Raw genomic sequence first — 13,508 nt, forward strand, 5'->3', positions numbered from 1 at the left:
GAGCAGCAGAAAAAACAGTCACTTTCAGTTTATTTAAACCCAGAGGATTATTTTACTGGTAAGTATGTGTTCATCTGCTGAGAAGAACCAGGGTTTCAGAATGTTGGACAATCCCACCAGCAGGTTACACAACTGTCAGAGCAGTAGCAAAACCACACAACAGAACACAGCTCAGAGGAAATATTCAGGAATTCAGAGAAAGAAAAGACTCCAACTGGAGGGAAGAGTCACAAGATCTGTAAAATCTGTATCAGTGTGTTTGTATCAAAGCACTTTTACGAGTATGAGTAGAAGTACACATGCTCAGTATTGGACCGATACTGATATCAGCATTAGGGATGTCATGAGAACCAATACTCACGATACGATTCGATACTATGAGGAAAAAAGAATCATCGATACTCATTTTTTTAATAAATGGAAAAACCGATGCCTGTGTAAGAATTGGTACCATGGGTAGGGTACTACTGTTCCAGAACTGATGTGGTCAGTCCGCTCCGACAGAACACATGGAACAGGTACAGGAACTGGTGAAAGAATGGACACAGATGCAGCTAAAGCTCCGCCTCCCCTAATGGACACAGCTGTAGCTAAAGCTCCGCCTCCTCTAATGGACACAAAAGGACCAACAGTCATGTGTGAAAGTATTTCAGGTAGACGACCATGATGTGGTTATGGACACCCATAAGCCACTGTGTAAACCAGGGGTCTCAAACTCGGGGCCCGTGGGATGATATTTTGTGGCCCCCTACTTGACATCAAAGTTTAGTGTTAGTGTGGACCACATGAAGTTCTCAAACGTACCTTTTTGCTGAGTGTTGCCACACTTTTATTTTATTAATTTTTATCACTTATTGGCTACCATAGATAGTCTGGTGACAGCTTCTGGTGGCATTTGTTGTCAACAGTTGTCAAGCTAGCCAACCGCGAGGTACTTGGGGAAGTATGAACATTAGTCACTTTGTTGAAACATATTCCGGAGTGACACCAAGTGGACGGAAAATATCTGCCATCACCCAGTTCAAGTCATGTCTCTGTCAAAACATGCCATGAAGAGAAAGGCTGGCAACAAGTACAGGCAATTTCAGAAAAAGTGGGAGACAGAATATTTGTTTGTGGACCACAGGGGCACCTCTACACGTCTCATATGCACAGAGACAGTTGCGGTGTATAAGGAATACGTCTGACATCATGCCTCAGCTAGACATGCTGAGGAGTGTACAAAATACCAGGGTGATGAGAGAAAGAACTGGGTCGCCAATCTTAAAAAATGTCTCTTGAGGCAACAGGATTTATTCAAGAAAGCAAACAAAGAGAATGAGGCAGCAGTTGAAGCTAGCTACGTGGTGATTGAGATAATTGCTGCTAGGGCTGGAAATCCATCATTCATCAAAAAATGCATGTTACTAGTTGCAAGTAATGTAAAGAAACCCTTTTTTGTGGAACACATAATGTGGCCCAGCCTGACCCAGACTCTACCTCCAGCGGCCCCCAGGTAAGTTGAGTATGAGACCCCTGGTGTAAACGCTTACACCGCAGAATTCAAATGGGGGGGGCACGAACCTATCAAACCACCTTGTAGACAGACCCCCAGATCTGTTTAACCCTTTCATTCATAGTGGTCACTCCAGTGGACAGCTATTCTCCAGGTGTTCTCTTGTACAGTCATGGGTTTTGTTGTTTTAGTTCCGTATCAGCCAACACAGTGGACACTTATGCACCATCCCATACACTGCAATTCATACCATTACTGTAACTTTGCTGTTCTTAATAAACCGAATCTGCAGTACTATGTTTTAATGTAAATATTTGCTGTTATTAGACTGTAATTAACAGTTTTCTTAATCAAAAGGTTTTTTTGTGCATATAATCTCCATGAAGTGAGTAATAGTATTAGAGTACATTAAAATGTAAGAAAACATCCAATGAGCTGCATTAAAAATGTTTTTATTTCATAGTTTTTGCACTGTATATCACTTTCTGATGATGGTTTCTTACCTTCAAAAATTAAAGGCATGGTGTCCAGCTGAGTGGACGTTTTTGTAGATTGAAAAAAATTTCAATCACTTTGCTTTTTCATGCCTAAAGAGGAATAAAAACACTCGGGAAAAAAATCTTGACTAAGGTTCTTATAATTCATGCATGAAAGGGTTAAAGAATCCAAGGTGAGTTCTGTTCTTCAACATTAAACATCTGACATGTGATACCATCAGGGCTCCACACTGGTTCTGGTCCAATGGCCCCACACAGGTTTCACAGCCCATACCAAATGTTGAAACTACACCAGCGGTCACTAACAGGGGGACCATGGTCCTGGTCTGGACCCAGAAGCCATCCCATATGGACCTGGATCTTCAGCCGGTGGTGGAGCACTTCTATTTGAACCAGAGCAGCTGAAGGTGGAGTAGATGAGGAAACACACAGACCAGCGACATGTATGTAGAACCATCCCACATGATCCCACTCAGCCAATCAGGTGTGGGCATTCAAAGCAGTAAACTGTGACTGACAGTGGAACAGATGAGAGAGTTAGAGCAAACAGCAAGATTCATTTATATGGAAATACTGAAAGGAGTTCTGTTGAAGTTTATGGGCTCTTCTGGTTTTTACCTCCACCAAGGAACAGCGGATGTTATGTTTTCATCAGAGTTTGTTTGTTTGTTGGTTAGTTAGCAAGATAACTCAAAAAGTTTTTGACAGTTTTTGATGAAATTTTCAGGAAATGTTGACACTAGCACAAGGAACAAATGATAAAATTTTGGTAGTGATCGGGGGGGGGGGGGGGGGGGGCTGATCTGCCGTGGTGGAGGTCTGCGCTCTCCAAGTGCTTTTCTAGTTGTTGTGTTTTTTTTTTTTTAACCATGGTATCAATTTGGTATCGAGAATTATGTACTTTTAGTGGTATCGATTCCTGAATTTTTGGTATCATGACATCCCTAATCGGCATTGGTGCATCCCTAGTTTTACTGGTGAATCAATGTTGTAGAAGATGATGGTGTTTCCATAGGTAACTACGGAGCCTCTGAACGTCCAAATGGGTCATATCTGATGACCATGAAAAGATGAAGAACTGTATTTTACACCAATTATTGACATGGATTGATAGGATTAGTGGATCAACAGGTATTAAACAGTTTAGATCAGTAGATGGTTTGATTCTCAGTGGATTTTTGGGTCTTTAAGGATTAAAGGTGGACGTTTGGATCTTTATGGGTTAAAGGTGGACATTTGGGTCTTTAAGGGTAAATTCGGACGTTTGGATCTTTACGGGTTAAAGGTGGACGTTTGGGTCTTTAAGGGTTAAAGGTGGACGTTTGGGTCTTTAAGGGTTAAAGGTGGACGTTTGGGTCTTTAAGGGTTAAAGGTGGATGTTTGGGTCTTTAAGGGTTCAAAGAATCTACCATCTACCATTCTGTTGATGCTATTTTCCTGCAGTTTCCCAAGAAAATTACCATTGAGACTGATTTGAATAAAATCTCCAGTATGTCCAAAAGGCCAGAATGGCCTTAAAAGGACAGACGTTTATATTAAAAGGAATGAAAGTGTATCTGTGAGTGACATGAGAAAAAGCAAAAGTGTATTAAAACAGCCTCTTCCTGTTCTGATCTGAGAAACACATATATACGACCGATGAAGGAAACAAGTCAAAACATCGACTAACTTTCCTCCCAACAGGCTCTAATCCAATATTCATTCCACAGTAGCGGGGGCAGGATGCCAAATGTGTAGGCAGACTTTTTTTTTTTTTTTTTTTTCCACATTTATCCTGCTTTTCTTGGGCTGCATTCCTTTGCCTGTTGGAGATCAAACGGCTTTATTGGGGTCATCTAGAAACGCTGACACATGGTGAAAATCCCAAACAGAGGAAATGTTTGACAGTACGTTTAGATGAACCCGGACCGCCTCCATCAGCTGTTGACACTGATCACACGGAAAACACACGCCTGTAAATACGCACACAGACCGGTCATGACCTTCTCACTGAGTCACGGAAAATCCAAACACTTTCACTTTTTGTCTGATGCAATAACCTGCACCGAGTCTGTATTAGAGGGATGAGACACATTCGAACCAAACACAGCTGCACATGGGAGTTTGGACATTTCAGAAGTGGTCCAGATGTGCAAAATAAGACGGATCCCAAAAAGAACTGAACTTTTGAAGGAATTTGCATGATTTCAAAGCAAGGATAAAGAAATTTACATTAAAAACATCAACTGTCAACAGGAATTCTATCAGTATCTGCAACTAAGACCCAAATTATAATCATTTCATATAAAGAAATTAAAACTAGAATCATATCAGCTCTATATAAGAACCTGATGCTAAATAAACATTCAACTAAATACATAAAAGAAAAGTGAGGAGCAGAGTTTAACACAAAAACCTCAGATGATGATTGGCAAGAAATGTGGAAAATACAACAGACGTTCACCAATATGGAGGGAGTTCTCTGGGAAGAATTAGATTTTTTTTTTTTTTAATCACACCTAAGGTTAAGAGTAAATATTTGAGTAAAACATGATTATGTTGGAGAGAATGTGGAGAAATTTAAGCAGACCATGCACATGTACTTTGGAAATGTCATAAATTTAGGAGCATGGAGGAGTTGTTGGGATATGACAGTGGTTCTCTAACTTTTTACAGTGGAGTACCCCCTGAAATATACTTTTTACAGTGGAATACCCCCTGAAATAGACTTTTTACAGTGGAGTACCCCCTGAAATACACTTTTTAAATTGGAGTACCACCAGAAATAGACTTTTTACAGTGGAGTACCCATGATATATACTTTTTACAGCAGAGTACCCCCTGAAACAGACTTTTTGCAGTGGAGTATCCCTTTAATATACTTTTTTATAGCAAAGTATCCCCTGGAATATACTTTTTACAGCTGAGTACCCCTGAAATAGACTTTTTACAGTGGAGTAGTCCCTGAAATGTACTTTTTTACAGTGGAGTACCCCCTGAAATATACTTTATACAATGGAGTACCCCTGAAATAGACTTTTTACAATGAAGAACCCACTGAAATAGACTTTTTACAGTTGAGTACCCCCTTTAATATACTTTTTACAGTGAAGTAACCCCTGAAATATACTTTATACAGTGGAATACCCCTGAAACAGACTTTTTACAGTGGAGTACCTGCTGAAATATACTTTTTTACAGTGGAGTACCCCTGAAATATACTTTTTACAGTGAAGTAACCCCTGAAATATACTTTATACAGTGGAGTACCCCTGAAACAGACTTTTTACAGTGGGGTACCTGCTGAAATATACTTTTTTACAGTGGAGTACCCCCTGAAATATACTTTTTACAGTGGAGTGCCCCCTGAAATATACTTTTTATAGTGGAGTGCCCCCTGAAATAGACTTTTTACAGTAGAGTACCCCTGCAATAGACTTTTTACAGTGGAGTACCCCCTGAAATATACTTTATATAGTGGAGTACTCCCGGAAATAGACTTTTTACAGCGGACTACCTCCTGAAATAGACTTTTTACAGCGGAGTATCACCTGAAATAGACTTTTTACAGTGGAGTACCCTCTGAAATAGACTTTTTTATCCAAGTACCCTCAACTCTCACTTCAGCAATTTTGATTGAAAAAAAAAAACAAGATTCCAAATGTGTTCCTGTGCCAAATGTGTCTGTTTATATTTCAAAAACTTTATAAACAAACAACATATATTTAACTGTAATGGATAAAAAATAACACATTTTTAAAAGTAAATTTTGTGTAAAATATGAACTAAAAGTGCCCTCTTTCATTGATAAGAAAAATAAATAAATTGGTCATTAATTAATAAATGAACCTTTCATCAACCAAAAGTAATTCCTTGTCTACTCAAATAAACTCATTTTGAATCATATAAAATATAAATGTTCTTCAAATGTTACCAAAGCTTCAACAGGATGATTGACAATAAAACTATTATATGAATGTATTTATTGTGGGTTTTTTTTTCAGCATTAATTCTCATTATTATTTATTTTGTATTCAGTAGATGATGACTTATCTAATGTATTTTTACAAAAATAAATGTTGAAAATATTAAAAATTAAATAAACCCATAAACTGTCCTGTCTCCACAAAACTAATACCACACTTCCCTTTTTTTTTTTATGCTGATAGACGTCACATTACATAAGAGCAGTACTTCCATTGAACTGAACCCTATTTATTACTTTCATTATTTGTTTTCAAAGTGTCAAACTGTTACTGATCAACTCAGTGGTGCATCTGGGGTTTAATTATTATGAGTCCAGGGTCATAATAAAAAAAAACAACAACAAATACTTATCGGAAACCTGCTTTTGAAGCTCCGCCCCTCAGATTAAGACACCTTCATACTGAGTCAGCAGAGGTACCAGCTGAACGGTAATAAAACCTCAGATCTTTTCTATTTTAAGGAAGCTGTCATTCTGAAAGTCACTGATGCTCATGTATCAGTGGTTTTATGGACATTCCTTCATACTCACCACATCAGTCACGCATAATAAATCCGTCTTTGTTCTGTACCTTCCAGTCTGAACTCGTCTGATATAAGAGTCACATGGTTTTATCTGTGAAGGTTTGTAAACATCTCAGCGTGGTTCACTTCATCTGCAGCTTTTATCAATGGAAGTTACTGTTGAAATAAACTAAAATAATTTCAACTAGACCTAATTATTGCGGAATCACCTTATTATTTGTTTGTTTATTTATTCATTATTTTGAATTTGCATTAAAACCAAACAACAAAAGAATTACGTAAAAGAAAATCCAACATTTGAAAAGGACTAGGATGAAGTTTAATTTATAATCTCCCGCCCCCGTACCCCATCCTTCTACTGACCCTAAATTCCTACACAAAACACAAAATTTCTGTACATATCAAGGATAGACTGTCCATTTTGCAGCAGCATTTCCCATTTAAGTAAACTCTGTCCTTTTTGTAGCAGTAATAGTGCAATTTGAGGTAACCACAGTTATTTTTCATCATCATAATAACCATCTCTGTTCATTTATATATAAATAGTTGCAGGAAACTATCATGTCATATTGTATTTCCATATTTCCATATTATTTTTGAAATACTTCAGTCCTTTTGGTGTTTGTCATTAGGGGTCGGATATATAAAAAAAATACTGTCATGGCAAAAAGTTCAGATCATGAGTGACATTTGAAAAAACAATGTAGTTATTTATGGTGTTCAGAAATTTTGAGGTAAAGCATTGAAAACAAAATGGTAATATCATGTTTCTACAATGTTAAAAAAAATTAAATGAAACGACAAAGAAACAGTTAATGTTTTATGAGACAATGAAAGCAAAGAAAAGCACAAAGACAAAATATATATATAGTTATCATGGTATTAAATTTAAATTGTGTTAATCATAACCACCAAAGAAAATGACCATAATATAATATAAAATGTATATTATCATATGATATAAATTATGTCATGTTAATTATTATTTATCAGTTTATTGTGTTGTCTGTGTACATTGTATTTATTGTATTGTTATGTACAGTATTAGAACACAGGCTTCATTATTTATGTCACAGCGGTCAGTCTCATTTTAATTCAGGGTTCACGTTCAGCCCAGTTTGAGCTCAACTGGACCAAACTGGTAAAATATTAGCAGAACTGCCTTAAATAATGACAGCTCCAGACTTTTCTTTTTATTTTAGTGCAAAAAAAATAACAATAAATCACGAAAATATTTACATTTATAAACTACTCAAACAAAAAAGATATGAACAATCTGAAAAAAACTGACTTTCTTGAGAAAAATCAATGCAATTTTAACAATATTATGGATCAGATCTACAAAACCACAAAACATTTAGTCACAGGTAGAATATTGTGAAAATTATACCTAATTTTCTGTAGGCAGTTCGTCTTGTTCATATTTGTTTAGGTTATTCACATTTTGTTAAAAGATAGTTTATAACTATAAATATTTTCATAATTTAATGTTATTTTTTGCACTAAAACAAAGAAAGAAAATGGAAGTTCTTATTAATCATAGGCATTATGTAATATCATTTTTTTCACATTTAACCAAAAACAATACTTGGAGTCATTATTTATAAGTTATTATCTTATTATTTTACTTGCATATTCATCCTGTGGGCCGTATTGGAACCTTTGATGGGCCGGTTTTGGGCCACGGGCCGCATGTTTGACCCACATCTGCTGAAAATAGCTGCTGTTTACAAAACCTGAACCGCAGTTTTTATTTGTGTTCCAGAGCTCTCAACAAATAAAAGTTTTACATACGCCGCTGCCCATAAAGTTGGAATAATTCTATTCTCACATGCGTTCCTCTTTTTATTTCTATTTATACACAAGTCATGACCTTTGACCTGAGACAATGATCACATACTCAGCCCAGTTCCACAAGAATAAGTCCCACTGACACAATCATTTCATGAAAACAGATTTAAAAATTAGTTGATTCCTACTTTAAGGGCAGTATATGAGTTCTATAAACTATAACAGCTGACAGACATGTTACAACACCAACATGTCATGTTTCAGGCTGAACATTTGACATGATCCTAACTTTTTGGGGGCAGCCATGGCCCAGAAGGCTGGAGAGTCAGCTTGTAACCAAAGGGTTGCCAGTTCCATTCTACGGACTGGCAGAAAAAGTTGTTGGCTGATGAGCAAGGCACTTAACCCCCCATTTGCTCAGATGGTGACTGGCAAGAAATGTGGAAAATACAACAGACGTTCACCTATATGGAGGGAGTTCTCTGGGAAGAATTTGATACTCTTTTTTTTAATCACACCTAAGGTTAAGAGTAAATATTTGAGTAAAAAATTATCATGTTGGAGAGAATGAAATTGAACTTGAAGCAGACCACCCACATGTACTTTTGAAATGTCATAAATTTAGGAGCATGGATGAGTTATTGGGATATGACAGTGGTTCTCTAACTTTTTACAGTGCAGTACCCCTTGAAATATGCTTTTCATAGTGGAGTACCCCCTGAAATAGACTTTTAACAGTGCAGTACCTCCTGAAATAGACTTTTACAGCAGAATACCCCCGAAATAGACTTTTTTAAGTGGAGTACCCCCTGAAATAGACGTTTTAAAGTGGAGTACCACTGAAATAGACTTTTTTACAGCAGTTTCCCCTGAAATAGATTTTTTACAGTGGAGAACCCCCTTTAATAGACTTTTTACAGTGGAGTACCCCCTGAAATATACTTTTTACAGTGGAGTACCCCCTTTAATATACTTTTTACAGTGGAGTACCTCCTGAAATATACTTTTTACAATAGAGTACTCCCTTTAATATATTTTTTTACAGCGAAGTACCCCCTGGAATATACTTTTTACAGTGGAGTACCCCTGAAATAGACTTTTTACAGTGGAGTACAACCTGAAATAGATTTGTTTCAGGCTGAACATTTGACATGATCCTAACTTTCTGGGGGCAGCCATGGCCCAGAGGGCTGGAAAGTCGGCTTGTGACCAAAGGGTCGCCAGTTCAATTCCACAGACTGGCAGAAAAAGGTGTTGGCTGATGTGCCCTTGAGCAAGGCACTTAACCCTCCATTTACTCCCCGGGTGCCTGCTATTGCAAGTGCACTTCTCCTAGTGTGTGGTGTGTTCCTGCATGTTCTAGAGGTGGGTTAAAAGCAGAGGTTGAAGTTCAGTGTGTGGTAAAAAGTGTACAATATACTGACAATTAAAGATCTGAATCTAATCTTACCTGGAATACTGATATTCCAAAACTCACTGGCAGTAATATCTTTTCCACTGGACATCTGCACAAAACTTTACCGATATTTACTAAATGTTGAAAAAACAGAAGTGCGTAATGTCGGTTTTGCCATTAAATCACAAATGCAGTGATTTGTTTATTTATTATCGCGAGATATCTCGATAAGTCATTCCATAAACATGGTGACGAACGTAAATATGGTGTTGATTTACAGATATATTCATTATTATTATATATTACCCCTCTATCTCCTACTGAATTCTAAAATGATTGGGTTTCCTGGTGTGTCCACACATACTGCACCATGTTTCTTCTTCTTCTCTTGTTGTAGCGTACGCCAACATACGTTTTTTTTAATTCACCTGACTCTAGGTGCAAAAGAAGGTCTTTCCATTCCAGTTTTGCGTGATATACCATTTGCGCTACACCTGAAAACCACCTCTTGCCAGCGCAAGAACTTTTAATCGAAAAATTTGACTTTTGGCAACATTGTGGTTTTTCCATTAGGTATTCTCACTGGTTTTAACAGACAACATCATATCACTCCTATCATTGCATCCTTGCATCTGTGTGTTTTAGAATTGATTTTAAGATTTTACTAATCACTTTTAAAGCCCGAATGGGCCTGGCCCCAAGTTATATAAAAGAAATGCTAGTTGACTACGAGCCAGTACGCAGCCTTAGATCCTCGGGCAGAGGGCTCCTGGCTGTTCCAAAGTCGAGGCTGAAATCAAAAGGTGACCGAGCCTTTTCCATCAGGGCCCCTCGACTTTGGAACAGCCTGCCCGAGGAGATAAGTCTTGCGGAATCAGTGACATCTTTTAAATCACTTCTTAAAACACATTTTTATAGACTTGCTTTTATGTGATGTCTGTCCCTTTTTAACTTTTAATTTTTAATTTTAATTTTTAAATTTGATCCTGTTTGATTAGTAATTTGTTCATACATCTCTCTAATTGTGTTGCTTCTGTTTTAGTGTTTTTACTTGCTTCGTGTATCCTGCTGTTGTGCCCTCTGTCAAAGCACTTTGTAAACTTTGTTTTTAAAGGTGCTATACAAATAAAGTTATTATTATTATTATTATTATTATTATTATTATAGGTAAATTTTGAGGGTCAATGGAAAAGCGACTAATGATAAACAGAGGCAGAATATTGTTAAAATTGCACTTATTTTTCTTGAGATCATAGTGAGCTGAATGTGGCCCCTGAACTAAAATGAGTTTGACACCCCTGTTGTTTAAAAAGAGACATTTACATCATTTTCATCTTTTTATGGCTTTTACATCATTTTTCTTACATCATTTTTTTACAAACCATTCATGAACTCTTCCATAAAACGGTCTTCCACTATTTTAATTCCGAAATTAAACACTCCTGTCACACAGTTGTTATGATCTTCTCTCTAATCAGTTGGCGAACCAAAAAAATTAAAACCCAAAGTTTTATTTGTGCAGTTTGAGGGTCAGTGGAAAAGAGACTAGTGACTGGGGGTTATTTTTGGTTTTTGTTTATTTTCTATTTTATTTTATTTCATCTTATCGTATCTTATCTTATTTATTTTATTTTATTTTATTTCATTTTACTCCTCTTTGTCTTAATGTGCTTATTGTTGACATGCATTTATTCATACAACTTGTCTGTAAAAACTGAACACCTGTGCACTATGTTCTGGGAAAAGAATATTTGGATTTAAATCCCCAAAATGTAAAAACAGCCTCTCATAGTTTCCATATGATGAGCAGGTTCATAAACTATGCTAAACTGTGTGTTAGTTTGGTGTCTGTGCTCCAGTCTGGACTCGTCTCCTTCATATGACTGGTACCTGTGTGAGGCTGAACCTCTGCTCACCTCATGTGGACAGCTCTCACAGGGCTGGAAGTGGCACAGACCCCTGGACAGCTGCTCCGGCCCAGACTCGCAGCAGTCGTCCACTCCGTCCACTATGGCTTTGTTGACGTTGTCCATCGGAAAAGCGCACAGGGCCGAGTCGTGCTCTGTCACCCCGTTGTCATCAGTAACGGCAAAAACCCCGTAGAGGATGTCATCCTCCTCCTCTGCCCCTAACTCCTCCGCCAACTCCCGGCCCGCTTTGCCAAAATGCGCGGCCTGCACCACGTTGTAGACCACGTCCTTATAAGGTTCACTGACCACGTTCCGTCTGCGGCGCTTTGGTTCAAAGCGACACTCCAGGATCACCTCCCTGTAGCGCTTCATCTCCCACTCATTCCTGGGGAGTCGGCCCAGACGGGTCTGGAAGGGGGATGAGTCCTGGTCCGGGCTCTCTCTCTGGACCGACAGGAAGTAGACGAACTCCTGAGTGAAGAAGCTGTAGACGTATTCGATGTGATACGTCCTCCGCAGGCCGGGCAGGACGGTCAGGCCGCGGACGTCTCCATAGAAACCGTCCTCCGTGGCCAGAGGACGACGCACCGATAAGGACTTCCGACCGTAACGTTGGGTCACACTGTCATTAACAGAAGCAGCGACGAAGAAATAGACGGTCTGGCCCTCCTCCACCATGGTGACCTTGGTCCCCAGAGGACTGGACACACAATCTGGACAGTACGCAGCCGAGTTAGAGTCTTTTCTGAACAGACACTTGGACAGAGCAGGGGGTTGTCCATCTGAGTTGAGCTGGTGGAAATAACACACGCCGTACTGAGAACTTCCACAAGAATATAAATACATGAAGAACGTGTCCAACAACAACACCTGATTGTTCGTTTCCTCCAGAAAGTTGGGATCCTTTTCCACGTCACACAGATGACAGATGTGACAGTCGGGGCTTCCCACCGGCCCCGTGCGCAGCTGCCACACCTTCTCCAAACTCCTGTTCACAGCTTCGATGACGTTCACAGATGCTACGTAGACCTCCTGGAACAGTGAGTTGTTGACGATGTTCTGGATGGGACCTCGGGCCTGGAAGAAGGGCATGGTGTAAACCACCGAGAAGTTGGCGGGACTGGGGGCCAGAGAGGGACAGGTGGCCCCGGCCAAGGCCAGCAGAGTCTGCAGACAGACACATGTCCCCCACTGGGTGGACCAGTGGACCATGTCCTCTAAGGGGTGCACAGGGAGGGGGGAGCAGCTGGGATGAAGCAGGGTTACCTCCAGGTGTGATGGAGAGAGAAACGCATCGTTCAGACCAGCAGCTGACTCCTGAAAGAATGAAACAACAGAGGAGTGAGAAGAAGAGGGCAGACATTCAGACTGGATTTATAGACTGAACAGCAGATGGATACAGCAGGAAACATTTATTTATTCAAGATACATTTATTTAGTACTGAAATCTGTTTTTTATTCTATGCATATGTTTTGCACTGAAAGGAGCTATTTTTTAAATCTCATTGTACATGTGTATAGTGACGATAAAGGCATTCTATTCTATTTGACTCTACTCTACTCTACACTACACAACTCCACTCTACGCTACGCTACTCTATGCTACTCAACTCTACGCTACTTGTCTCAGCTCGACTCGACACTACATGACTCTACACTACACCACACTACTCTACTCTACACTACACCACACTACTCTACTCTACACTACCCTACTCTACTCTACGCTACTCTACACTACACCACACTACTCTACTCTACTCTGCTCTACACTACACTACTCTACGCTACTCTACACTACACTACTCTACTCTACTCTACACTACACTACTCTACTCTACTTTACTCTACTCTACACTACACTACACTACTCCACTCTACACTACACTACTCTACGCTACACCACACTACTCTACTCTACACTACACTAC

At 39.0% G+C, this 13,508-nt stretch overlaps 1 protein-coding gene across 1 annotated transcript in view; it reads right to left on the reverse strand.

Annotated features, from left to right (window-relative positions):
* The window catches only part of mst1rb (macrophage stimulating 1 receptor b), a 32,327-nt gene extending 19,538 nt beyond the window's left edge, over nucleotides 1-12,789 (reverse strand). The window contains exon 1 of the mRNA XM_030133742.1: nucleotides 11,584-12,789. Coding sequence (XP_029989602.1) covers nucleotides 11,584-12,789 — 1,206 coding nt within the window. The remainder of the gene's footprint in view (nucleotides 1-11,583) is intronic.
* Between the last annotated feature and the right edge of the window lie 719 nt (nucleotides 12,790-13,508).

The sequence above is a fragment of the Sphaeramia orbicularis genome, chromosome 5 (assembly GCF_902148855.1).
Source record: "Sphaeramia orbicularis chromosome 5, fSphaOr1.1, whole genome shotgun sequence".
Lineage (NCBI taxonomy): Eukaryota > Metazoa > Chordata > Actinopteri > Kurtiformes > Apogonidae > Sphaeramia > Sphaeramia orbicularis.